This window comes from Pseudomassariella vexata (assembly GCF_002105095.1).
Source record: "Pseudomassariella vexata strain CBS 129021 chromosome Unknown BCR38scaffold_9, whole genome shotgun sequence".
Classification (NCBI taxonomy): Eukaryota; Fungi; Ascomycota; class Sordariomycetes; order Amphisphaeriales; family Pseudomassariaceae; genus Pseudomassariella; species Pseudomassariella vexata.
The window spans coordinates 2,184,039-2,210,746 of record NW_024467964.1 but is presented as its reverse complement, the minus strand read 5'-3'; the positions used below and the strand labels follow the sequence as shown (position 1 = coordinate 2,210,746).

Sequence of the window (26,708 nt, the reverse complement as noted above, 5' to 3'; positions counted from 1 at the left end):
CCCCGGAGGTCAAATAGAAGACTTCAGGAATGCCTGGTGCAAAACGACTAACTAACGAGTGCCCATGCCGCAGTAGACAAACTCACGGAATCAGAAACCACATAATACAGAAGTCCACCTGGAGAAACTTGTCTTTACTGAGACTCGCGCAATTCCTTCGGAAACATACTAAATAAAGTAGTGTTCCAAAATTCCATATCTGGTAGCCTACTCCAGGCGTGATGTTGCGATAGCAAGTAGCTTGACATAGCAAATCACACCTGCCATGGACCCCAGACAGCCAAGAGGGTTTATTTTACCCCTTTTCCCCCGGTGTGAAGACTTGGGGAAAATAGGAAGGACAATACAATGAAAAATGGTCGAGAATAGCCGGTTCGGTTTATTCTTGCTTTTACTGCCAATGTCAAAAGCACGAAGAGAAGAAAGCAAACCCAATATAGCCTATGTCGTCTTTTTCTATGCCGCTGCGAAGACTAACTAGCTATGTTCCACACAACCTGCCTGATCCCAGCTTGTAATGGACATCGATGTTCGCCGTGTACTTAATTTCACTATTACACTGCCTCGCCTGGAGCCAACCAATGGGATATCTCGTGCGGCAGTCGGCCCTGGCTTGTGGAGATCGACATCACAAATACTACTTGTCGTTCTATTCTTTGGACCAACTTGAATCATACCAATTGCTAGCAAGCAAGGATCCTTGGCATACTGCCATTGATACTGCAGCGTAACATTGGCGATTGACAAGAAATCACTGAAGGGTCTTCACGTTGGCACATAGAACAAAGGCGTAATCCACCGTCTCTATATAGTATTAATACAATAATATAGGAAACAGGCAGAGGTAGCTACTGCCCAATAACCCTCTCTGCCTTGATTCCAGTCAACAAAGTACAAGCAAAGTTAAATTCACCATCCGCCCGCCCCCCTCTCCTTTGATTGACGCCTAGTATGCCATTCGTCGTTCCAATTGACCAGCCACCTGCAAAGGTGGCGCCAAAAGGTGGTATCGTATCTCTGAAAGTAATCCTTTCTCGTCGTCTCCCGCGCCCAATGCCAAATTCCGAACTTCCAGATGTGAAGATTTCCGTCGTTACTCGTTGACGGCTCCTCACTCGGGGGTAATGGGAATGAAGATAGAGTGTGGGTGAGTCGATAGCGATGCATATCGATAATATGTAGAAAGAGTGCACGTGGGGTACATGTCTTGGTAGAGGGAGTATGACTCGGGAGATACCCAAGCGCATACTCAAGTGTCGCATGGTGCGCAGAAGCTTCCGTGACCATTTGATGGGAAGGAAAGGCACCGAGTTCGAGGGGTTTATGGTAGTCCAGGTTTCGTTTCCAGGCGGCTCCTAAATTACATGGGCGCATTTAAAATTTGCGCAAACTGCTCTCGAATCTAGGCAAGATCAGCGACGGTCCGGTAGATGGCCTGAAATTTGTCTCCCACCTCGGGCGCGGCTTTGATGAAGGGCTGGTCGAAGAACATGTACTTGTCGTTCTTTGTAAGTTCTATGACCATGTACATCAAACCCCATGGCTGCGGCCAGAATCCGGAGAAACGCTCGAGAATAATGCGCACAAGCTGCTGTCGAATGTCAACTTCCTCTGGATCATTGATGTCGTGGCCCCATTGCTCCAACAAGACGTGGCTGAAATAATTGGTGTTAGGGTGGTTCGGATACCGCAATTCGTCCATGATTCTCGAAAGAAGGAAGTATCGCTGCTCTGGACCCAGTTCGTGAACCAGGAGCGAGAGGGTGGAAACATCGGTGGCGCCAGGGACGAAGAGATTTCCATCCTGGTGGGCCCTTTTCACGGCAAAATTACCGACATATGCCACTACAGCATCGATCAACGCCCTGTTCGTGCCGAGTGACACGTTGCCGAACACAGTGGTGCCCGAATCGTTCCTATTGATGGCATGGGTCACGTGGGCGATGGCGTCCTCTGATGGGCCATCTTGCAGGAGCTGATCCAGAAGTTCTAGCAGACCGTTGTCTCTGAGATATTCCCTGGCATTGTCCACCTCGCTAGCAATTGCATCAATGGAATCGAGGGCTTCCGTGCGAGGGCTAGCCATGAGGACGATGTTCCGCAATTGCGTAATGTGCGGCGGGATGCTGGCGCAGAGCCGTGCGTAGTTTGCCACGATGAAATCGGGGTAGTCATGCTGGACAACCACCAAGAACTTGGTGGTGCTGCGGACGAAATCCTTGGCAACGTCGTGTACGTCGATCGTCTTCATGTGCTCGCTCGCAAAGGAGAGAAGTGCCACCATGATCTTAGTAAATGGCAACCATCCACGCCTGCCGTCGAGGTTCATCAAATCAGGCAAGAATTGCCGATGCTGGATGAGAACGAGCCAGCCAAAGGCAAAGCCCGGGAAGCGCGTGGGTGCAAGCTGCAGGAATGTGTCGGCGAGTTTCAGAAGGAACTCTCGTTGATGCACTTCAATGCCCTCTTGACCGACGATTGCGCCTTGTGCGGATAGGTCAAAGATGGAGTCCGACTGATGCATTAACATCGAGAAGAAGCGCAAGAACACGCGCTGGTTGAAAAGTTCGCCTCTTGTCACGTGGTGGTGATTGAGTACGATGATGGCAACAAGCAGGGCACCCTCGAGGATCGCGACGGCTCCACCGGGCTCCGTGATGTTTTCCTTGGCGAACAAGGCAATCAACTTGACCAAGGCATCTACACAGGCAAAGGCATCGGTACCAATACCGCCCGCAAGAATAAGCTGCTCATAATGAGCAATAGACATATCGAGAGCACCCCGTATGAAGGTCATGAAATCATCTTTGTTGGCGATGAGATTGTTGCTTCGCAGTTGCTTAACAAACGCGACAAGAGCTTTGTCAGGGGCATGGTAGTTGCTGACTAGACGCATCCATTCCTCAAAAATATAGTCAAACTGGTCCTGGCGCTGGCTAGAAGCGTCGGATACCTGATTTGGCGGCGGGGGAAGACCCGAGCCTTGAATCTTGGCCTTCAAGCGCTGACTGACTTCTAGTTCAGGCTCCTCAGAAATCCAAGTCCACGCATTTTCTAAGCTTCGGACAAAATCGGCGAAGAGTGCGACAGGCCTATCATTGAACAAGGTCAGGTCCAGAAGCCGCTCGAAAAACTCGAGTGAGTTTTCCTCCTTATGAGCCAGTGACTTGGACATGGCGATGTCGACGACTTGTAAGTTCAACAAATCTGTTCTCAGAAGAGCAGTAACAAGCGGAAGATTGAGGAAGACCTGGGGTGGTTGTTGGTAGAAAATGGCTTGCACGCGTTCGTGGAGGGCCGTGCCGGAGCCGGCAGCAATCTTTAACAAAAGTTCAAGGACGTGGACAAGACTCTCCAGAAAGAGTGTGTGATCGACCTGGTTGAACATGAGTTGGCATATCTTCTCCGCAGCGAAGAAGGCAAAGTCTTCGGAGCTCTGAGATGTTCTGATGATGAGCTGGGTGAGAGCATCCACAGCGTCCAAGACTGGGTGGGGTCTCGGGAGCTCGCTGAAGTGTTCCTCGTGTGATTCTGTGGCCGCACGTTGGAGTTCGACCAAGAACTTAGTGACCCTGTCGGCAAGACCTCTAGCATCAACCTGGGTAGGATGGGCGGCTGGACGACCATTGGTCATGCCTTGGTGGACATGAGGGTAAGGTAGCTGAGTTGGCAAGTGCGGAAGGGAAGGCGTTTCGGCCGGCGTAGGCACATTCGGCACTGCACTGTACGTTTCTTGTAGAACCTCGTTTGCAATATTCCTTGTGGTATCAGAAGCAGAAGAGGCATGCGCCTGGGCACTGGTCGGCAGCACAGCTCGAGGCTGTCGGGCAAAATCCTCGTAAATTGCCATTTGCTCTCCGTTGAGACCACTCATGCTAGGTGAAAGCTTGTATGGATGGGGTATAGTCATAGCCCATCGTGTCAGGGATGGATCGACATAAGGCTCATTTGGGCGCTGTGCACGGTGGCGGCGGCGATTATCCAGTTCTGGTTCAATGAGTTCGTCTATCTCGGGAATGGCTCTTTCCGCGGCCTTGTCCTCGATGTATTTGCATGCAATATCGATGTTCATGTTGACACACATGATGATAGTGCCTTCTGGCAGAGCTTGTGGTAGCTCATTCGAGAGATTCCGCATGTGGTTGGTGAAATTGGCTCGGAGAGGCTCTTTGGAAGTCACCAAGGCCAGGCTGCCGGCTGTCGCCTTCACCATGTTAATTGCACACGTGCGAATCTTGTTCTCATCCGGCTCTGTCGCAAAGTCTTTATGGATCATCTGCTGGGTTGATATCGCAGCAATCGTGACGGACCTATCGACTACGGGTTGAATGATATCCGAAAGTGCCCGGGTAAGGGCCTGGCGCACGATTTGTTGCAGTTGATCCTTGCCGACAACCATCTCGTTGGTTGGGGGAATCTGAAGGGCACCTGAAAAGTCCGGGATGGACACAGGCATTGGATTAGGTGGAAGGCCGGTTGGAATGCCCCCGGCCATACCGTTAAGCGATAGATTCTCATATGGCTCCAGCGTGTCGGGTGCGGCTAGCTCGCCAACATCGTCAACTGGTGCTCGATTCAGAAGCTCCTGTGACGGTTCAATGGTCTGCTGGTCCAGATTCAAGTCCTTGCAAAGCACTTCAATCTCGAATTTCAAGTTAAGCTTCAAGTCAGCACTCTTGTAAAGCTCGACAAGAAGTCGAACAATGTCCATAAGCCACGGGTTGGGAGGCCGGTACACGGTAGACCTAACACCTTGAAGGAGAACCTTGCAGACGAACGGAATTACAACAATTAACCGCTTGGTATCATGCCCCTCGATGAGAAGCTGCTTGAAGGCAATGTTCCGATGCTTGATGGGTTGGTCTCTGGCGATTGTCAGAAGACCAAGCCAGGCACCAAGGTGCTTGAGATGGGTCCGTTCCGTGGAGTTTTGCATGGTGCTTTCAGCATTGAGCATGCGAGCCGTACTGATGTACGTTTGTCGCAGTACCTCGGCCAACAGTGCCTTGTCTTGGAAGAGTTTCACAAAATCAAGGTAGACTTGATGGTAGTTGGGTTGCATCTTTGCTCGCTCCTCGACCAGATGGCTCGCAAACCATTGATGGTATCGTTGATCGAAGATTGCCTTGATTTCCCCAAAGGTGGACTGGAGTCTCGCGGCAGTCAAGTTGTTGAGTTTAAACTGGATTGTATCCTGATGCTCAACAGTGGGTTCCTCGAAAACAGCATTGGGAGGAGGGGGGTCAAGATTGATCGAGGCGAACGGAGCAGCGCGAGGCTCGATACCGTGCGAGTCGTCCATGTTGCCATTGACTAATGTCTGACTCTGCGCGTGAGGAGCGCCAGGATTGCCGTTCTCGACCGGTGGAAAATCGTCAGCTTGGTCTCGAACCACCTCCTCAGCCTTTTTCCAGGCCTCTGTGTTCTGTAGCCCAGGGATCTGGACGAGCTCCCTGCAGAATGTTGGCCATTCTCTGAACCGAGGGAAAAGTTGCATCAAAGCCTGAAGACCAAACTTGTACATGGGTTGCTCGGGAGGATGATCCCTGACAGCTTCCAGAATCATACCTAGAGCGATCTTGAGAGGAAGATCCGTAATCAAGTTGTGAGATATTATGCCACCAAAAAGCACAGCAGTTGTCGCCAAAGCCTCGAGGGGATAGTCCACGTAGTGAGTATATTCGTCGAAGAGCCCTTGAATCATTGACGCGAAAACATCTTGATCGAGACCATCCCGGGAATGCTTGTAGCGCTTCAAAGTGTCCACTATGTCCTTGACCTGTATCTCATTGCCGTACATGGTCTTGTAATGCTCCTCCATCCGGACATTTGCAGCCGGCGGGAGAGAATTCCCTTGTCGGCTGTTGGCGTCGATGATATCATCATAACCTTGACCATAGTTGATGAGCCGCGCGTAGACAACAATGCAATGCCGCTGCAGCAGAATCAGATCCTGGAAAGGCTTATTTTCCATGAAATCTTCAATAATTTGCAGCATAGCATGTACTGTCTTAACTTGCAAAGTTGTACTAGTCGGTTGAAGCTGGCCGTCGGGTTGTCTTTGGTTTTGCAACTCCATATTGGCCTTGATCATGAGGAATCGTGTGAGAGACCCAGAAATCTCGACACCCCCTCTCTCTGCTACATTGCGCGCCCAGTCGGCAAGGTCCAAATCGCCCCGTGCATGAGCAAAGGCTGCTAGATCATAACCAAAGCCACTTGGCAGATACACGAGGTCATCGAGCCACTGATGTTTCATAATGTGATTGTAGATGAGTTCCAAGTCCATGGGCTTCATGGCATGAGCGTCTACCAGTCTCTGCACGACCCATTCCTTGTCCTTCCTCCAGAGACTGTCCAGCACGAAATCGTGGTGCGCTGTTCGTTCGTGGAGAAAATTGTCAAAGAGGGAGACCAAGGTTTCCACAGCCATGAGGGGCCAGGGCTTGGGCACACCAAAGGCCGACACGATGAAGATGTCTAGATTGGGAACGACAACTTCCTGGAATAGACGCTTGGCCTCGAGGGTCTGTGAAGCATGCAGGGAGTGCAATGCGACTTGGAAAATGGCCGAGAGGGCGGCCACCGAGACGAGTGGGTGCTTTACTGCCACGGAAGCCCGTGCCCGAATGGCTTCGCCGGGAGCCTGGTCATATTCATCTAGGGTAAAGGTCGGTTCAAGATCGGGAATGGTGCTTGCGTTGAGCTCGTCAGGTGTCAATGAGGCAAATGCGCAGATGAAGGATAGCTGGGTCTCCGGATTTTCCCAATGAGATCCTCCCCAGAGACGCTCGATTTGGAACGCGGGCGCATTCGCATCTTGGGTCTGGGCAATCGGGAGCAGCGCATTATACAGACGCAAGAACTGTTCTGAAGACACACGCACATCTCGCTGGTCGAAAAATCCCACCACATCCTGCCAACTGAAAGTTTCGGGCAACACGCGCTTCAAGGCAGCAACCAGTACGGAGGGGTTGTGTCTTGGCGTCAAGCTGATAGTTGTGTACGTCAAGGCTGAAGAGACCTGTTCCTCGCTGAGCTGGATATTCGTCGGCCGATTCTGAAGGTATGCTAGGCACGTTTCGTCGTCGCGCGTAAAATCGGCGCCTGTCCTTTGAATGTACAAGGTAAGGGCATTGGGAGGCTTCTCGCCCAGTACCCGGACCAGGTCCAAGGCAGAAAGAACATCCATTGGCGGCGCCTGGTCAGGCTGGGACCAGCGTGACTTGACCTTGTGACTGAGCTCCGATTTAGCGACGGCGTTGAAATTGGGGGGGTGGCCTTGTATGTAGCGGTCGACAATGGTGGCAATGAAGCTGGGCGTGAGGTCATCGTGAGCGCCGTAGTCAGGACGAGAGATGATGTTGACGAAGGTTGGGAAGTTGGTTGACAGGATCGCGTCAGCTGTCAGCGGCCAGGAAGTTAGTACGGTGTGGCCAAGCAGAGGAATCGAGCCGCCGTCGACAGCGATGACAACTTACCTTTGGTCTTGAGATCGGATCTGGAACCGAACTTAAACGCCAACGCAAGTATCGTCTTCTCGAGGGCATCTAATTTGAAATGCTCCATAAAGGTTGACAGGTCGAAATCCCGAAAGATATCCTCGGTCCCTTGCTCGATCGACTCCGCTATCTTAGGTGCTTGATCGACATCGTGAGATATCTTTTTTATCTCGGCGGCCAGAAAGCTGTAGCTGCCGTTGCCGTTGACCGGCCGGTTGAGAGCGGGGAAGATCGTAGGCGCATTTTGCGTCACCAACCGGGCGAAGTATTTTGAGAAGACTTCCATGCCGTTTTCATCGATGAGCTGCAACATGTCAGTGCCAAACGCCGAGGAAGGAAGCAAGCGCTGGGGGAGTTGTGGATCGTGGTTGCCGCACCTTCTTCAGCTGATCTGCTTGCAACTCCCACTTGGCACGATCCTTATCGTCCTTGAGCGTGCTCAAGAGCAGAAAGACCTGGGCAACGGTGATTTTGATAATGCTACTATTTCCCGTGGTCGGGCTGTTGGTACTGGAGCTGGCACCAGCACTAAGGGCACCAGCTTGGGACGGGTGTGGAGAGTGGTTGAGCCCTCCCGTCTGCAGCGTCTGAGCTGGCACAGGCGAGAATGTTCCTGATCTTAGCTGTGACTGGGACGAATGCGGCGGGGGTACCATGAGGGTCGTGATGGCGAGGTCGGGGAGAAGGACAAGAGAAGTAGTATGGTAGAGGAAGGCGTTGTGGGCCCTCGGGGTTGCCCTCTCGCGTGGTTGTTGGAAGCCGTTTCGGGAGGTCTTGGGTAGAGAGCTTCCACGGCCGCTGGCTTCAGTTGCGGTGGTGGTAGGCAGGTGTTGATTCGAGGTCTAGGCGCATGCTCCACAGATGGGTAGTCATGAGGATCATGAGACTGGGAGCTCGAATCGCTATTGTGGTCGCCGAGACCCCTCCTGTCCGTCGGTGTTGATGGGTAGGAAGGATATAGACGGGGTGACGAGATACAGGTCGAGACGCGCTGAGGTTTCGAAGAATCTGTACCATGCAGTTGAGGTCCCGTCGATTTCGCGGGCGGCCCGTGCTCGTCGTGCTTGTCGATAAGCTATTCAGTGTGGTGTATTCGCGAGGTGGTACAAGGATGCACAAAAGACTGTAGATGCGGTCGTTAGATTCGATGTCGATATGGTCGAGTGGGGATGATGGATGAATTCTGGATTGTCCGGGTCGATTTGGAGTTCACTGAGTTTTGACGATAGACTCAACCCGAAAGCCAAATCGCAGTTCTGTCTTCCACTTGTCCGCGATTTGACTTCCTGAGGAGCCAATCAAGGCAGGCACCGTTATATGGCTCGTGCGTTGTCTACAAGTAAAAAGTCAGCCTCAACATTTAAAGCCACTTGCATGCCAATTGCCGGATAGGCACAACATGGCCGAAATAAGTAGCTGCTGCTAGTGCAGATTCTAGGGAGTCCAGACAATACAATTCATCGGAAATTCCATTACAATCTCGCAAGTACTTTCGGTGTTTGGTCTTGGAAAACTCCGAATGCCATTTCAAACAGTGCGATTCGCTCAGAACCTCAAAATTTGGTGGCCTAAGACAAAAAGCATACCCTGGAGATCTCGAGTCGATTCCACTCTTCCGGCCACCCCTAAATCTTCCTACGGATCACATCTCACTTAACTTATGCTATCTGATTTCTTATCTTGTAGTGGATAATGCAGAATCTGTCTCACTTATGCTGCTTCTGTTTGCTTTTCAGGGCGCTATTCAGGTGGCGTCTCGATGCCTTCCTCCTCTATACCCTGTGTCTCGTTCACACCATGGGGTTGCTAGAAACTTCCTCCATGATATACTGTTGGCTTCAACGAGTTGTATATTTGATATGGAAGAAAGTTATGTTTCTTTCAGAGAGACATCATCCTAGTATTTCATCTACCCTCTATGTGTTCAATTCCCTTCAGGTAAGTGTTGAGTCAAGGGCCAGTCTAATGTGTCTTGTCGTGCTTTGTAGTAGCCAAAATACGCAACAGTTTCATCGAGTAATATTGCTTCCCGGAACCCAAAGAATTTCTCGTGCCAGTCGTTAGATTCGTTCTCCCCTCTATCATTTGATATCCCAAAGCAGCAATTAGCAGTAATTCGAGTTGTTCCCCCGTCCCCACTCCCCTCAAGCGCGTAATGGACTAATTAGTTCCTAACAAATGACTCCGGAACTTCCTAAGTCCATAACTTCAGCAATTATTATCATATTTTACAAGCGCGGCCAATCTTGCCCCTGTCGTCTTCCATTACTGTCCCACTGCTTACCAGATCCGTTTCCAAAAGCAACTCGGAAATACTGCAGCGAAAACCGCCTGCTCGTTCGTCTCACATAGTTATTCTATTGTCAACATACCATGCTAGCTAGTTGAGATTTTTTCCACGCTACACATGAATGCATCTGCCCACACTTCTACTTTGGGCTCGAAGCTTGAGTATATCAAGCTCGAAATATCATGATGTCTGTGCAATCTTGAATGTTGCTATTATAGACACATATTAAAGGAATAGCGAACCATATCATCTCCTATTTGCCTCTCAATCTAAGCCGTAGCTGCTACACTCCCCACTCCCCCGTCCCAGTAGCATGACACAACTACCCTCACTCAAACTCGGAATCGGCGGATTCGTACAAATGGCCGCACTGATCTCACTCGCAATTGTCGAATTACTCACCAGCTTAACCAGTGCCCAACACAAAACCCTGTGCCCCAACCTCCCTAATGAACTCTTAATCTCCCCGAATGGCTTGTAACACTAACCCAAGCCGCCTTATCCCCCCTAAAAATGTCAAGAGGTAGTCCGTGCGTTGCCACCATACCTTGGTTCCAGCCCACCACCACTAGACAAGATTTCCAATGCACAACACACTACAACTATGTCTCTGTGTGCCCGAGAAAATCCCGCATTCAGCACCTCCTTAGGCCTCTTATTGCGCCTCACTCGTTTCGGTCTCGGTGCCCCCGCGATAGCTCATCGTGCTCCGCAAAGCCCTTCAACAACTTCTAGGATAGGAATAGCTCATGTGTGTACCTTCGGCTACGCCGCGGATTACACATATGCATACTTATCCGCTCGCGGGATTTCTCTTTCACTGTAGGAATAAAGGGGCGTGAGGTGGGGAGGTCCAGGCCGTTGAAGGTTAGGTTTGAGGTGATGAGGCAGCGGGATAGGGAGCCGGCGTAGTAGCTCTGGGACGCGGGCGTCTTCTGGTTTGCTAGTTGGGATTCCCAGAGGTGTTTGCTTTGGTGGCTTAGGCTGGGCCGGCGCGGGTAACAAAGGTGTCGTACCAAGCTACAGTGCCATTGCCGTTCAGTGCGCTCCAGTAGTGCTGGGAAATTGTATTAGAACTGATATGCTGAAACTGGAAAGACATGAAAAACACAACATGGACAAGGAGGTGGCAAAAAACTCACATTCCAAGCAAGCGTTCCACAACACAACTCCGCGGCAATATAATACCCCTCCCCACATCGACCCATGAACAGTACCTTGTCCTGCGTGTTCTTGTCCGCCCCTTGTTCAGCGTGTTAACGTAGTACTCGATACGCTGCGATTGGGTCTGGTTCCCTGCGGAAGCAGACATCTTATCCGTTGAGTACGTCTGATTGATAAAACCATAAATTGAAGCAGTCTGTGTGCATAAGTGTCAGCTGGTAGGTCTGAATATAACAGAAATGAGAAATAGCTCACATAGTCGAAAGTATCAGCATCCGTCGAGGCTTTATCCTGTATAAGAAACCAGTTACCGTTGTGTAGTTAATATACGATTGACCACAATGGCCTTCCCGCTTGCCAGACTAGCCCTTGCCCAGGCAAGGGCATTGGGGATCCGCGGAAGCGTTATGTTAGCGAAACCAGACGGCTTGTGGGAAGAGATTCGCAGTTTTCATGATGACCTTTCCTTGGCAGCTAATCGATTATAAACGTGGTTCAGGGATGGGGCCATTGAATATGGGGGCCGAAGTGAAGATTCGGGAATAGACGAGCGTCCATATTCGTTAGTACAGAGCCGGCCTCAAGTTATTATTATAGTTGAAGGCGTGGCATACTCACTGACACCATCTCCAATGTATAAAAGTAGGTATGACTTGTCTGTCGTAGATAGTACCACCAGACTACTCCAAGAGCCTAAGTCTCTCACTCTATGCGCTGTAATTGCTGTGTCTATACACATGATTCGCTGTTTCCAATTGGACGACAAAAAAAATTGATCACGAGGATATCGACCATATCCGCCCCCTGTCCATATACTCAACCATCTGCCTTTATGGGGACACTGCCTTCGACCAAAGCCGCCTATCGCCAACCCAAGTTCGATCCCCTACTCGGCGTCCAGCCGGGACTAGAACCCAATCCACTAATCGCAGGTGTGCCCCTCTTGACAGGCGTGCTAGGCCCGGCGCCATCGGCAACGGGCGGCGTGTCGGTCCGGGGCAAAGTCGAGCCTTGCTTCGCAGGAGGCTTGAAGTTCATGGCTGTACCCCTCATCCAGATGTCCTGCAACATGGCCTCGAGAATGCCCGCGTCCACAAACTCCTCGTATTTCCTGTAGAGCCGAAGCGCGGTCCTAGAATCCTCGATGGAGTCGTGCGTATCCTGCTGGATGTCCTCCTTCAATAGACACCAGGCCAAGAACTGCAAGCTGAACTTGCGGCGCCGTTCGGGCAGGAAGAACTTGTCGCTGGTGTCGATGATCTGCGAGCGCGGAACGTGCATGTTTATTACACGAAAGTCCTGTTTCAGGCCGTGACCGAGGAACTTGCAGCCAAGGTTCAGCAGAATCCACATTTTCTTGTACGCCACTTTGAGAGGCACGAGGTTATGTCTTGTCCGATTAGGATCAAGATCCTCTGGCGTGATGCCTGAGAAAGCTGTAAGGTAGTCGACAACGTTCTCCCGGATATGCACGTAGTCGTCGATAAAAGGGACCCCTTCATCTATTCCGCTACCACGTAGGACCGAGGTCCTCGCAAGAGCATGCACGGTTGGCCTTATCGTTCTCGGATCCCCGTCGGAACTTATCTCGACTTCCGGTTTTGAGATTGATACGAATTCGGTATCGATGGCGATGATGGTGTTGGGGCCTACTTTCTCCGTCTCTGCATTTAGGGTACGATATGTCTTGTCGGCCAACGCAGGCCTCCAATCATTGTAAAGCAGAGTGGTGTCAATGTTCTGTTGCCAACTCGTATCCACGTCGTTGTTGGCCTCTTTTCGCTGGTATATGATGACCGACGGCGTTTTCCACGATGTGTTGAACGCCAAAGCCTCTTCAGTCGCGAGTGGCTTGACATGGAAATCATTGAACAGGTACCATTGACTTCTTCCTGGAGCCTCAGGCGCTGAGTGCGCGACTGTTGATATAAATTAGCTTCGGGCTGCCGTGATTACTACCAGAAAGCTGAAACTCACCATTTGCCATGGCTACAAGATGGCTTCCCTTAGAAGCAGAGTGGCCGGTTTCAATGTTGACAGCGACACCAGTCAGGGAATATACCGCAATCTCGTAATATCCGCGTTGCAGTTGGTATTTCAGCTCATCGCCTTCATAGCAGAAGAATTGGCCGTTGTTAACAATCACGCCAATTTCTTCCGGCAACCAACCAGGCGTCGCCCATATTCTACGATGATCATCGTTTTGAACCGCGGCGAGCAGCGTTAACACCGCGGGGATCTTCTGGATATTCTTCTTGGTACCCAGAGTCTGGTACTTGTGGCAGGTCTGGCACCAGCCCTTGCTATTCATATCCCGTTCAACGCTCTTCTTCAGAACTTGGGAGAATGTGGTCTTGGGCCCCTTGGAGTTTCTGTGACTAGATTTGCTCGTCGTATACATGAGCTCATGTACAAAGCTGGAGCCTGCTCTGGATGTCTCGCTCGCACAGTTGTTGCATTTAATGGAACTAGTCGCAGAAGTCTCAAGAAGGTCCTCCATTGCTGACGACCGCGAGTCCATCCGCTTATAGTCGACGGCAATCTTATCTAATATGAACCGGGAAATGTTCTGAAGCATGGCAGTCCGCGGTGCAGTATGAGGCATGTCCTCTAGTAACCCCATGTTAGTAGCTTGGGGGTGGTAGCTGACAATTTTCAGCAGATTTGACGCATGACAAGGGGCTCCCTCGGCTTTGTGAAGCATATCGAAGAGGAAACCAAGCTCGCAAAGCAAGCACAGCTCATCGGAACAATCCGTCGCAGCATGCTGCAGGGCAATATTCCGAATTAGGGGTGTAAAATGCATTACTTGCAGCAAAGCGTTTGCATAACAATTGACAATGTGGTTTTGCAAGCCTGCATACTGTGTCGGGTTGTAGAACCTGCATCTGTTAGCAATGCAGTGATGCCAAAGAATATCCCGATGACTTACCCGAAGTCAAAATCGTCAATGCCGTATTTACTGAACATGATCTCAATGTTCCCGTATGATTCAGGGACGTCAACCTTGTGGCTTTCAAGTTCTTTGGTGACAAGGGCCTGCGACATCTCAGGGACGACTTCTTCGGGCGCTGGCGTACCCGCCGGTGTATGCGCAATCGATCTCGCCTTCTCGCTCAGGAACTTGGGCGCTTTGAGTAAGGATTGCTCTTTGTCGAGACTTCGGGTGTCCTCTATTTGGTTCCTCTGCACCCCTCTCGTGTTCTTTCCGAACAAGCCCCAGTCCCTACGCTGAAGCGTCGCCAGGAATTGGGTGTCTTCTTTCGTAGGGGGGGCGCCAACCTCGTAGACGGAATCTCGTGGCCACGCTGACAGCAGTACCTCTCTATAGTACGGCATGCCAACTGAGCTCAAGGGCCTATGTACAAGTCAGAATCCACAAGTATGTCATTGATGGCCAGAGAACTTACGTATTATCGTTCCAGTCTAGAGACGGCATAGGGCCTCCCGACTGAGCAAACTCTACCGGGTTTGCCAACTCGGCAAAGTGAATTTTGCTCACAGAACCCCACAGGTGTATGTTGAACTCGCCGTCTGCCAAAGCCACAGCTTCGCCAGAGGGTGCTATATCTATGGTCGTGAAAGTGAAGCTATTTGCTTGCCGGACGTTGCTAGTATTCGGGTTCATTAGGTCCACTACATGTATTTGACCATTCTGGCTAACCACGATGCTCGTTGTAGACATGCGAGGGTGCATCCGCACATACGCAGCACCAGCTGGGAATGGAACTGGGTTCATAGATACCATGTTCTTGAGGTCGAAGACGTGGACCAGAGTACTAAACATGCTGTATCCTTGTTGACGGGGAGTAACGCCGCAGGCTACGATAAAGTCGTGCTGAGCGTCCATGTCGTGTATAGCTGCGGCGTGGGCGGTCCAGACTTTGCTAACTTTGAAGGTGACAGAGTCTAGAATATGGACAGCGGACCCAGTCGTTGCCGCGCAAATATGGCGGCTCCTCCTCATGATCTTGTAGTGATGTTCGGTAGGTAATATTTTGACCACTTCTCCCTTGTTGACGTCGATAACGAACATCTTGTCTTGTTCGCCAGCCACCAGGATCTCGGCCGTTCCTCGTGAAGTAAAAGCCATACATCGTAACTCTTTCATGTCCTCATGTTTTATATGCCAGAGAGGGGGGCCTCTTCTCATGGCCATATGTACACTGCGTGACCCGAGGGCAATGACACCCTTGTCGTTGAAGAGAAGCTGGTGTACCTTTCCATCTCCTTGTTTATGCGCCTTGAAGCTGGTGTATTGCTGCAGCTCAGCGCCATAGAATGAAGAGACCCGGCCATACTCGTTGCCAGCCCACAAGAGCTCCTGGCTGGTATCAAAGGACAAGGTCGATACAGGTGTCGGATGGCCTCGAATGCCTGGAGGAGGGAGAGGTACGCGGCAGACCTAACAAAGTGAGCATCAAGTCTATTTCAACAGCAAGTCAGAGAGCGATGCGTTGGATGCGCCTGGTAGGAATATTGGTGGGGTGAATGATTGAAGTTGCCACCGCAGTCGCGTCTTTCGTAGAGGCAAGTCTTACCTCGTCCCAATCTGAATCCATGGCCAACTCGAACGCCGGTCATCTTAAGTCAGGCATTCGGAGTTGAAAGAAAGTCGTTTCAAGGCCTATCGTCCCACCCACATCAGCCTTGTCGAGGTAGGTATGCGCGTCTTGGTTGAGTAGAATCCAATCACGATGCATTTCTCACGTCAATTGGGAGGGGGACAGGGGTCTAATCCGCAGAGAGTGGGGAGTCAGTATAGTATTACCCGAAGTTCTGCCACGAAAACCGTTGATCTTTCAGGCATACATTAGAACTCTGGAAGTACTAACTTCATCCAATGAGAAATCTGGAGACCTCAGTTACATCTTCCTCACCTGGCGACTACTTGATTGTTATCGCAGTGCGTTTTGTGCCCAGCGAAATATAAATCAAATGTGCCACGGTTTCAAGTCCACCCTGAGGAACTATTCTCCCAGCATGTCACGTGTGCATAAGAAACGGACTTTATCCGTTAAGGATTTCGAAAATCTGAACTCCCACGTTATAGACATATCATTCTAGGTCCTCTTTTGTTCAACTGCCACTACCGAAGTGTCAAATACTGATGCCAAGCACGCTCTGCACTAGAGCGAACTACGTCCAAGCCCTTGTTTCTGCTTAACCCTCATCCAAAGTAAACTGTTCAAAGTCATACTAACCGTAATCATATGCACCATCCAGAACGAATATCATCTACATCTGATAATGTTTGCCTTCGCAGAAACTGGAAAATAAAACACGCAAATCCACACGACACTGTGCAGTGTTGTTAATCTAAACAACAGGCCCCGCTGCCTTTACCTCATCGGTAGCTTCCGAGTCGTATCGCTTGAAGTTCTCAGTGAACAGAGCGCCGAGCTTCTTGACCTCTTCGTTGAAACTGTCAGCCCCAGCAGTCCAGGCCGTAGCAGGGTTCAGCAGCTCAGACGGGACGCCAGGACAGGTCGTGGGGACCTGCAAGTTGAACACCTCGTAGTTCTCGTACTGGACCTTGGCGAGCTCTCCCGAGTGGATAGCATCGAGGATGGCACGTGTATATTTAAGCGGGCAACGCTTGCCACCGTGGGTGTAACCAGCACCGACCCAACCGGTGTTGAGCAGCCATGCATTGGCCGAGTGTTGCTCAATCTTCTCTGCCAACATCTTGGCGTAGCGCATGGGGTGGAGGGCCAAGAAGGGTTGAGCGAAGCACGACGAGAAAGTAGCTTGTGGCTCCGTCACACCGTCCTCAGTGCCCGCCATCTTGGAAGTGTAGCCAGAGATGAAGTGGAACATGGTCTGAGCACTGCTCAATTTCGAAATGGGTGGCAGCACGCCGCGAGCATCACACGTCAACAGAATGATGTTGGTCGGGTGGCTTTCAGACATGCAAGGGATCTTCGCATTACTGATGTACTCGATGGGGTATGCGCTGAAGGACACTGTTAGCGCCATGTTTTGGAGATCGAGCAAGGCAGGTCTTTGTAGTCTTACCATCGAGTGTTCTCGGTGAGCGTCGCATCGTCATAATCAACTTCACGTGTTTCTCCGTTAAACACGACGTTCTCTAGGATAGAGCCGAAGCGGATAGCACCGTGGATATCCGGCTCCTTCTCAGCCGACAGACCAATGCACTTGGCGTAGCAGCCACCCTCGATATTGAAGACGCCGCGATCACTCCAGCAGTGCTCATCGTCGCCAATCAAGGATCGGTTAGGGTCGGCAGATAAAGTAGTCTTGCCAGTTCCGGAGAGACCAAAGAAAAGAGTGACATCGCCGTTCTTACCCTCATTTGCAGAAGAGTGCAGTGTCAAGACGTGATGCTTAATAGGCATCTCGTAGAACAGAACGGTAAACACACCCTTCTTCATCTCACCGGCGTACTCGGTACCGAGGATGACCATCTCCTTGTCAGCGAAGTTGATGGCAACCGAAGTGCCAGAGGTCATGCCCTCAGTATATCTGTTGGCAGGGAAAGAGCCGGCGTTGTAGATTGTGTAATCCGGGTGAAAGTGCTCGAGCTCTTCGCGAGCAGGGCGAATGAGCATGTTGCGCATGAAGAGCGCATGGTAGGCTCGGGCGCAGATAACTCGTACCTTGATGCGATACTTGGGGTCCCATCCAGCGTAGCCATCGATAACATAAATTCTCGTCCGGGTGTTCAAGTAGTCAATTGCACGCTCTCGGTTGATTTTCCAGACCTATACCATGCCTCATGTTAGCCGCTTGTCGCTCACATGTCGTTAATGAGATGTAACCATGGAGCATAGTGGGGCTGTGGGCTAGCTCGGTTATGGAGTCAAAACCATCTTATAAGGCGGGGTGCATTTGCCGGATTGGGATGAGCGATCACATAATGACGCTAAGGGTGCAGGGGTTCTCGGGTGAAACATGTGAGCACCTGCGACAACCAATTCCAGCGCAGAGCGAGAAATGGGCCCAGGACCACCATTGAATGTATGCGTCAAATGGATAGAGTTGGGGAGTCAAGGCGTCGAGTCACGCAGTGAGATATTTTGTCTCTAGTGCCCGAAGCAAATCGAGAATTGGGAGGATTGACTTCGTGAATGAGGGGTTCGTGATGGATGCAAAGCCTAAGCTTCCTCGTGACTCGTGTGATCGAGATATTGGGCCTCGGCCGATGCACCACTGAAGCAAAGGGAACAGACAAGGAAACAACATTGAGCGCAATGGTTGCAAGCAAGAATTATTACCTCCGGGGTCATGGGCTTATTGACGGGTCCCCACCTGCGATCTGGGTCAGCAACACATTCGGTATACGGGCTCACAAACGAATATCTTACCAGATGTCGTTCTCTGAGGATGGCTCCTTGACAATTCTCTTGTCCGACGGTGATCGACCCGTCTTGGCTCCCGAGTATGCTGTCAACGCACCGCTGGCTGAAATGGCTGAGCCAACTTCGTATACCTTTACAAGACGTCAGTATGGTACGGAAAGAGGTTCGCTTGCCGCATTCGGTGTTCAACTTACAAGAGCATCTTCGTACATGGCAGCGACGGACGGATTGGGGACCTTGGATGTTGTTCAGCCTCGTTTCTTGCAATGTAGTGTATAACAGAGTTACTCACGATGGCGACTCTGTCATAGTCAATGTGTGCCTTGTCGTGAAGCTCGATCTCTGTATATGTATGTTAGTGGTGGTCTCAACCACCTCGACTCGAAGAAACCCGTGTCGGTTCGCGGAGTGGTCATACCGAGTTCTGTGTGTTCGGGCTCCTGCTGAGGCTCAATGCCGCCAGGGTGCAGGGCCGTCTTGTTGACTTTGTTGTTAGCAATCACTAACACGGGTAATCATTAGTCTTCTGTTGCTTCTGATGCCGAGGGATTCGAGCTTGGCTTGCTTGTTGCTTACTCTTGCGGTCTTGGAGGAGAGAATGGGCGAGGGAGGCTGAGAGTTGTTGTGATTTGGGCCCTTTGACTGATGGATCGATATAGGGAGAGGCAGTTCTTGGGACGGGGTCCTTCATCGTTCTTAAGGTTTCGTAGGTCTTATAAGGATGTTGAAGGCGGTGGCTTCGAATGGTGGAAGATATCCACCTGTCGGTGATACACGGGCGAGATAAAGCAACGATAATGATACTACCCAGGTCGTTCATGGGGCTTCTAGTCATGGGCCGAGACCGAGGATATAAGAAGGGGAACGGCTGTGGAGCCCGTGAAGCTTGATGGACGAATTCCACTGGCCGACAGTGCTTTCTCGCCATGATTGGGCACTGGGGCACGAATTCAAACCGGAAGACCACGCCTGCTAACCCCTGCATTGCCGGGAACTGGGCGGCGCGAAGTATCTGCCTTGGAGTATATGCCTTGTCAATGACATGATACCGAGAGCTAGACCCGAGTGTTTTGGCAGAAGTTGCCCTTGCCGGGTGGAATATGAAATCGGTAATCGAGATTGGCAAGCGTGAACGTGGTGGGTGGTGGATGCCGGTCCTTGATTATCCATGTGACCAGGAACATGGGTTCTGACCACTCCAGTTTTCCCAAGTTTTACCGTTTTGTTCTTCTCGAGGCATTTCCAGATGAACGTCCTGCCGAAACCACATCAATTACCGAATACCTGCTCGGGTCATTTTCGTAATGATAAAGATCTTCACTTATTTAGAATATCTCTCGGGTTTATACGCGTAGTATTCTTCATGCATCTCGTTGAACTCAATTTCGCGTTCAGTCACTTACACGCAACACCGTGCGAGAGTGACGATCGGCCGCCCGACTTACAAGATCAGGAAGAGAAGGAGGGGCATTTTTCGTGGCTTGCCAAGTCAATGTCAACTCGAATGAGGGGCCATGATCACAATAATGGCTGTGACGATTGGACCCGACGATTGCCATGGGGCCCGCCTTGAGTGGACTACCTTGCCCCAGAACTGCAACTCTGGTTGTGATGTATGCGAAACTCATGTCAAAATTTCAGAGTGTCCCCGCATGACGCAGCCTGGAAAGGCAGCCCCAGTAAAAATTATAGCATGAAAGGATTACTTGGTCAGGGAATGCATCGTTAAGGACCTTTGGGATACTCTCAGCACCTATGAGGACATCCCTGGACTGACATGCCCTCCTGTCCTTATGTAAACCCAGCTGAGGTCCTATGTTAGACTACAATTTTTTGACTGCGTTGAGGCTTGTACTACCTGCGCAAAGCAGAGCACAGGATCCGACTGAGATTCCACGTTTGGGCTCCCTAGCCCCAGCATTGGGAACCGACTTCGTGCCGCCATTGGGCTAGGTTCCGAATATCTCCGCATTCGCGGAGAATCTTGGATTTCCCATCGTGATAAGCCTCAGCTCCGGAACAAAGCAAATTTTGTCTAAAGTTTCTTCGGTGTAATTGACTGAGATAACCATATTCCTCGTATCAATTCTTATTGATTGACGAAGATGTGATTCATGTAGTTAAGATTTTTCGTCGTCCTTTGCCGCCCAAGATCGTCAATCAGTAATTGAAAATGCGTCTGATCACATGCACTTACATCTGAATGAATACATGTTGTGGCCCCGTCATCATCCATTACGCAGATACCAGCTGAAGAGGAGGTTTGTCACGATGTCAGCTTTCCAGGTGCTTGGCGGCCGAGCCTCTAAAAGAGTTCGTGTCACTGATTGAGTGTTACCCTACATTTACGTAACTACACCTCCAGTACCTTACCTCGAAAGTCACCTAGCGACACACTGTGCAAGTCACTGTGTAGCGATCACACCATGGACGGTTTCGCAGTTTACAGTCGAACTGGCCAAATTCGAATTCATGTATCCAAGCCTGGCCTAGACTTCACGTTCTAACAATTAACAATGGCGGCCTCCAGATCTGGCTCCGAAACTCCTATAGCATCCGCTAGACCGGAAGCGACCTGGAGACCCGAAGCCTCCCGGCCCTCGAATCCGACGTCGATCCTTCCTAACAAGGGGTTTCCGATCCGCGCCGATGTTTTGATAATTGGCAAATACCTACCGACGACTGGCTAGCTGGACTTTTCCCTGTAGACAAGAGTAGTCTTGAGCATGCACACATCCGAATAGGGAAAGCAGGCTTCCCCAATACCCCGCATGATTTGTTACATGTCCTCCTAAAAATTCCGATATTTCACGGGGTCACCTGGGGAAATCGGAAGAAGTCGCAGTGAGCTCTACATTGCAGGGAGAAAACGACTGAGTTGAGCCTGAAAGACCTTAAGTCCTACTTTATCTGCGCTGTGCCCTGAAGTGGGGATTCAGCTGATCTATCTCTAGGACAAGGCGGATAGTCACCTAGTCACCCTGGACCGCTTTCCCATGGCTGGGCCTGCGCCATGCCAATCAACCTGTAATCCTTCCTCCTCGATGAGAGCACTCAGTGAATCGACCTTCTGCAATTCCTAACATCCCTTCATTTGATTCATGAGGGCATCAAAATCATTCCTCAGCCGGGCGCACGCGCTCTTCCCCGCAATTCTTTTGCTCATTCATCGTCCACGATGAGCCGTGTAATCTTTCCGATGGCAATGGTTTGTCCCTAGATGTGTATAGTCAGTATCACAGCAGTTTGAGTGTGTCTGGTAGGGACTCACCTGATCTCTCAGGGTAAAGCGGCCCATTTGCGGGTAGTCTTCGAATTTCTCCATGCAGATTGCGTTGGCACCTCCGGCGACTTGCATCCGTGCAATGATGCTGTCGCCCTTCTTCGCGTGGGTAGGAGGCAACTTGCTCTTCCTACCGGTGCCCTTCTGCAATTTGTGTAGCAAAGCAGCAAAGGTAACCTCTTCGACCGCAGAATGCACGTGCATGACACAGTTGAACCCGGCACTCAGAATACTCTTCAGCTCCAGGATCCTGATTTGTGCTTCGAACTGCGAGACGTTGTGGACCAGTCGCTTGGGAGAGCAAATGACGAATCCAGGAAGAATGTCTTCTTCTTCAATACCTCGGAGTCGCATTCGACACTGGTCACCACATTGGGCAATTTGGACTTCTTCTTCCGTCTCTCCATACAAAGCTGCGACATCGACTTTGTCCTTGTTTGGCATCATGACCAATGACATGCCCTTCTTGACGACACCAGCCTCGATCTTGCCCTCGATCATGGTACCCATGTCTCGGTATTTACCACTGACAGCCATCATGAAGGGAGCATTGATCTTGCGTTCGAGTGCCTTCATGCCGTCGAGGTACTCAAGCAACGAGGGCCCATCATACCACGGGCATTTTTCTTTGGGCACGCGGTCCTTGATTCCCATGGCTTGTTGTGCAGCAATAGGCATGAAGAAGACATCGGTTTTCAAGTTGTAGCCAGTCCCCTTCAAGAATTGAGCGAGCTTGGTGCTGCACTCCTTGTATCTTTCTTGGCTCCACTCGACAGTCGAATCATCCATCTTGTTGATGACAACCACGAGCTTATTGACACCTTGCGTCTTGGCCAGCATAGCATGTTCTCGGGTCTGCCCACCCTTTTCGAAACCGGTCTCGTATTCACCTTTTCGGGCTGAAATGACGAGGATGCCCACATCTGCTTGGGAGGCGCCTCCGATCATGTGTGGCACGTAGGTCTTGTGGCCTGGCGCATCCAAGATACTGTAACGTCGCTTCTCGGTCTCAAAGTAACCACGACCAACCTCGACGGTCTTGCCCTTGCTGCGCTCCTCATTAGTGAGATCTAAAGCCCAGGACAAATACCAAGTTTCGCGACCCATTTCTTTGGCTTCTCGCTTGTATTTGTCCATTGTACGTTGGTCGACCATGCCGGTGGCGTACAAGATGGAACCACCGAGTGTAGACTTGCCGGCATCGACGTGGCCGATAAAGATGATGTTTATGTGCTCCTTGCCGTAGATTTCGTTCAGGGTTTCGTCATCAACATCAGCAGCTTGCTCCGCCGCGACGGCGTCGGCAGCTCGCTTCTCAGCGGCGGCCTTGATGGCGCGAGATGGACTTGAACGACCAGAGGACGGAGTCGGGGACGTTTTGCCGCTACTGGCCTTGGTGGTCTCACCCGTCTTTTCGATAGCCTTGGCAGCCGTCGCTTTGGCGCCGGCATCTGCAGCGGCAGCAGGAGTTTCCTTCTTAGGATCATCCTTGGGTGGCGCTGGAACGCCGATCGACAGGACCTTTGCGGCCTTAGGTTTGGGTGGGTCTCCGCCAATACTCAAGACCTTTGCGCCCCCCTCCTTCGTCGTAACTGGCTTGTTTAGATCGGCGGCCGGCGCAGAAGGGGCATCGGTTGGTCGCTTTGCAATCGTGGGAACAGGTTGAGCTTGCTGCTTTGGCTTCTGACTCTGAGACCCTGGCTGTTGCTGCTGGTATTGGGGGTATTGTTGACCTTTAGTATGTCAGTTTCTTATGAGAAATGGACGCTTCTGGTGACGAATACCATATCCTTGGTTATAGCCGCCAGGCTGCTGTCCATATACAGCTCCATAGCCGCCCTGGGGTTGGCCATACTGGTCCAGCACTGGCTGCTGACCTCCATACTGGGGGTAGTAGCCTTGGCCGCCATAGTATTGCTGGTTGTACTGGCTAGCACCATAAGCTCCAAAGCCTTGACCACCGGGTTGGAAGGATTGGGCTCCAGGCTGGAAGGATGAAACAGCTGGCCTGAATCCGCCCTGATGTTGCTGATGTTGCTGTTGAGCTTGGTTGTTAAGGTTCATCTGCTGCGCCTGCCGAGACAGGTTGTCTTCCTGCGCAGCAGCAGGGTCATCTTCCCAGGAGTTTAAGTCGGCCATTGCTTGTGTCTCTGAAGTTGTCTGTCTTGAATAGCGAGGCGCGAAATGTCGTCGGCAGAGAGAAGTTGTTCGAAAAAGTAGTTCGCAAGCAGAAGGTTTCGCAGGTGCGCGACGGTCAGCGGTGGCGGGGCTAAGCGGGGCAAAGAAGGAAACTAAAAAACGAGCACAGGTACGACCTTAGATTCGGGCAGCAATCCCTGAGTGAATGACGATGTCTAAGAAAATGCCCCAAAAAAAAGTCAGTACAATTGGCAAACGAGAATTTCACTCAGGAATTGGGCAGAACTTATGAGTCGGGTGGCCCTTCATTCAAGCCTAAGAGTACCGCTCGAAATCTTTGGTGTACATCTCACAACCAAAGCCAGCTGAAGTTATCGGGTAGCGGGGTTGTCCCAAAGCTACTCTGCCCCTCCAATGACATCGGAGCCGCCTTGGAGCAGTCTGTGTCAACTTCTCCTCTAATTTAAACCGTTCCGTATTGTTTATTGCAGCATCACGAAAGGAGCAGTTTTTTCACTTAGTGAACAAGACAGCTGCCGCACTGTATTTGCACAGTGACACGTTCAATGCTTGTTGTTTGCAGACTTGATACCACACTACGCAAGGTAGGTCGGACCCTGTACCTAAAAACGACATATGGCCATGGAGTCGCATGAAATATTTCGAGTCTTGGATCCCACTGACATTCTTCCAGCGAGGATCAAACTAAAAACCAGTCAAGGCAAGACGAGAGCAATCAATCTTGAGGGATCGACCCGATCAGCTTTACATGACTGTAATGGTCATTCCACGGTTGTCGAGTGCAACGGCCGTGTCTATGCCCCATTTATTTGCATATTCTCAACAGTGACTACCCCAGCATACTATACATGAGCATTCTGTCAGACATGATCACTTCCAATAGTCGCTACTATGGATGCATTCCTTACCAAACTGTCTCATCAAGCCACAAGTTATGCCATCAGGTCATGCATCGCTCTTACATCTTCTTATGTTATCCAAAAAGGCTCAAAACTGCTAAAGACAGTCGATGATGATCCCCTGCGGATAGAGTTGATTGCTCTCCAAAAGCGCTTGGCCCGAAAAATCGAGTTCGTCACCCCCATTCTGGAGAATATCGAGTTCCGCTACACCCGAGGCGACTCGGCGCTTGAAGCGGTTGTACGAATCTCCCGGGAGCTACGAGAAGACATCGACGCTCTTGCAAAGCGGCTTGAAGCCGCCACCGTCCTAGAGCCTTCCCGACACGAAAATGAGAGCCGTTCTGCCCGACGCCATGCTGAACTACAGGATATAGTGGCAGACATCAAGGAGCTAATAGTCAATATCGACGATGCTATCCCCCTGATCAACCTTTGGGTTTCCGCGGTCGGGAGCGTGCAAACGCAGGCATCCTCGTTCTCCCCGTCGCGGCTGCTTCAGGCAAGCATGCTTGTCAACGTTGGGGATAGCCAGTACATCCTCAACCCCACCCAACCCATGCAAATTGGTCCTGATTTTACACTGTCCCTGTACATGCTCTTCCGCGGGCACGCTTCTCAGGATGCAGGACCCTACGGTATCGAGGATGGTCAACGGAAACCAACCTGGCAGGAGGTAATACACAAAGCCCGCGTGAGGTTGTACCGTGTCCCGCCAGACATCGACTATCCATCAAATCAAAGACTCGAGCATCAAAACTCTCAGGTCGCCTATACCTATCGACTTCAGATCGTGGAGGACCTTGACGACGGGCGCGTCCACACGCTTGAAGATGGCAACGTAGAAATTGGATCTTACGATAGTGTGCCACTGGCAGGCATCCGAGAACAGCTACCAGTGGGGCAAATATCGAAAATGTTTTATGCAGACGTCGGGAGGATCTTGAACATCAATAACGAAGATGGCGCTTCAAGCAACCCGGTGCTCCTGCTTAAACGAGACGTCCAAAGTGTCCCGCCAACTAGTATCTACGGAGATACAGCAGAACGGGCGAACCAACGACATGAGATTGGTTTAGTGGAGGATGTGGATGGGCATAGCATTGTTTCGGATGCTACCTTATCAGAGTCGGACCCTCAAGACGACATCGACCGTCAGCTGCGAGAAGAGAGCCAATTACCGGAGACAACACAGCAAACACAGCAAACGGAGAGCCAAGCCCGGGAGGTGGCGCAAAGAGCTCCAACCTTGGCCCAGCCAAGCAAACAGTGGACAATACCCCCAAATTTGGATCCTGAATGGATGGCTCTAGAGGTATTCGATATAGAGGATGACACTGAGTCATCGGAAGACGAGGATGACCCTACTTCCGAAAAGGAAGATCACCCATCTTCCACCAGGCCCCCAAAGCCACGACCTAGCTTCCGTTCATCGGTTGACAACAACCTAGTAACCCAACTCCAACGCATGAGCCTAGCCTCCACCCACCCAAGCTCCCTCCCCTCCTCTCGCCCTTCATCCAGGGGTTGTTCACCCACTCCCAACAACCAACGTCCTCAACACCCCGAGCAAACCTCATCATCCGTCATCATAAGCAACCCCCACTTGACCCAATCCCAGCACCTCAGCGCGCCACTGAGCCCCTCTCTCGTCGAACGCTCCCCCTTCGCCGCGATCAAGACATCACTCTCCATCCTCGAGATGCTCCTCCGGCTCACGAGCCTGCAGGAGTTCGAGCAGATGACGCATCTCGCCATCCCGGACCATGTGCTCAAGTTTTACCTCGACGAGTCGGCCTCAAGCAGCGGGTTGCACGGCCAGGAACGGTGGGCCGCGCGGGCGGAGGCGGCGAGGAAGGTTGGATTTGATCCCTATGCTGATGCGGCCATGTAGGCTGGCTGGATTGAATGGAATAGATGTGGGTGAGAGGTAGATCATACTTGGCGCTAGTATAGAACGGCTATAAGTTAGACATAGCAGAAAGACTAAGATACGCTTCGATGATACATGGCTTTTGGTGACTCGCATTGACAGGGGCATCCACAGCAGGCAAAGACCAATAGAAAACCATAGTTCGATTCCCGAGA

At 51.1% G+C, this 26,708-nt stretch overlaps 5 protein-coding genes across 5 annotated transcripts; 1 reads left to right on the top strand and 4 right to left on the bottom strand.

Moving 5' to 3' along the window:
* Positions 1-1,402: 1,402 nt before the first annotated feature.
* Positions 1,403-8,158, bottom strand: BCR38DRAFT_486918 (CCR4-Not complex component, Not1-domain-containing protein; the record flags this gene model as incomplete). The annotated part of the gene is made up of 3 exons (XM_040864089.1): positions 1,403-7,404; positions 7,482-7,806; positions 7,880-8,158. 3 exons carry the CDS (start codon positions 8,156-8,158, stop codon positions 1,403-1,405), a joined length of 6,606 nt encoding a protein of 2,201 aa, XP_040714495.1.
* Positions 8,159-11,582: 3,424 nt separating this feature from the next.
* BCR38DRAFT_467218 (exonuclease) lies at positions 11,583-15,659 on the bottom strand. The gene is made up of 5 exons (XM_040862743.1): positions 15,498-15,659; positions 14,367-15,361; positions 13,889-14,314; positions 12,934-13,838; positions 11,583-12,875 (listed from the first exon to the last, which is right to left on the bottom strand). The coding sequence occupies exons 1-5, from the start codon at positions 15,516-15,518 to the stop codon at positions 11,818-11,820; spliced, it is 3,405 nt and encodes a 1,134-aa protein (XP_040714494.1). The 5' UTR covers positions 15,519-15,659; the 3' UTR covers positions 11,583-11,817.
* Positions 15,660-16,275: 616 nt separating this feature from the next.
* BCR38DRAFT_459104 (phosphoenolpyruvate carboxykinase-domain-containing protein) lies at positions 16,276-18,969 on the bottom strand (the record flags this gene model as incomplete). The annotated part of the gene is made up of 8 exons (XM_040862245.1): positions 16,276-16,912; positions 16,975-17,681; positions 18,195-18,228; positions 18,285-18,409; positions 18,473-18,514; positions 18,571-18,620; positions 18,697-18,780; positions 18,855-18,969. The coding sequence occupies 8 exons, from the start codon at positions 18,967-18,969 to the stop codon at positions 16,276-16,278; spliced, it is 1,794 nt and encodes a 597-aa protein (XP_040714493.1).
* Positions 18,970-21,440: 2,471 nt separating this feature from the next.
* BCR38DRAFT_346222 (P-loop containing nucleoside triphosphate hydrolase protein) lies at positions 21,441-23,700 on the bottom strand (the record flags this gene model as incomplete). The annotated part of the gene is made up of 3 exons (XM_040856242.1): positions 21,441-21,494; positions 21,550-23,294; positions 23,346-23,700. 3 exons carry the CDS (start codon positions 23,698-23,700, stop codon positions 21,441-21,443), a joined length of 2,154 nt encoding a protein of 717 aa, XP_040714492.1.
* Positions 23,701-24,112: 412 nt separating this feature from the next.
* Positions 24,113-26,682, top strand: BCR38DRAFT_244901 (RanGTP-binding protein-domain-containing protein). The gene is made up of 2 exons (XM_040854421.1): positions 24,113-24,305; positions 24,395-26,682. Exon 2 carries the CDS (start codon positions 24,613-24,615, stop codon positions 26,512-26,514), a length of 1,902 nt encoding a protein of 633 aa, XP_040714491.1. The 5' UTR covers positions 24,113-24,305; positions 24,395-24,612; the 3' UTR covers positions 26,515-26,682.
* Positions 26,683-26,708: the final 26 nt, after the last annotated feature.

Coding starts and splice junctions, on each gene's coding strand:
- BCR38DRAFT_467218 (XM_040862743.1), bottom strand. CDS start 15,518: ATGGATTCAGATTGGGACGAG. Junction 15,362..15,497: donor TGGATTCAGATTGGGACGAG/GTAAGACTTGCC, acceptor TCACTTTGTTAG/GTCTGCCGCGTACCTCTCCC. Junction 12,876..12,933: donor TCTTGTAGCCATGGCAAATG/GTGAGTTTCAGC, acceptor TTATATCAACAG/TCGCGCACTCAGCGCCTGAG.
- BCR38DRAFT_244901 (XM_040854421.1), top strand. CDS start 24,613: ATGGATGCATTCCTTACCAAACTGTCTCATCAAGCCACAAGTTATGCC.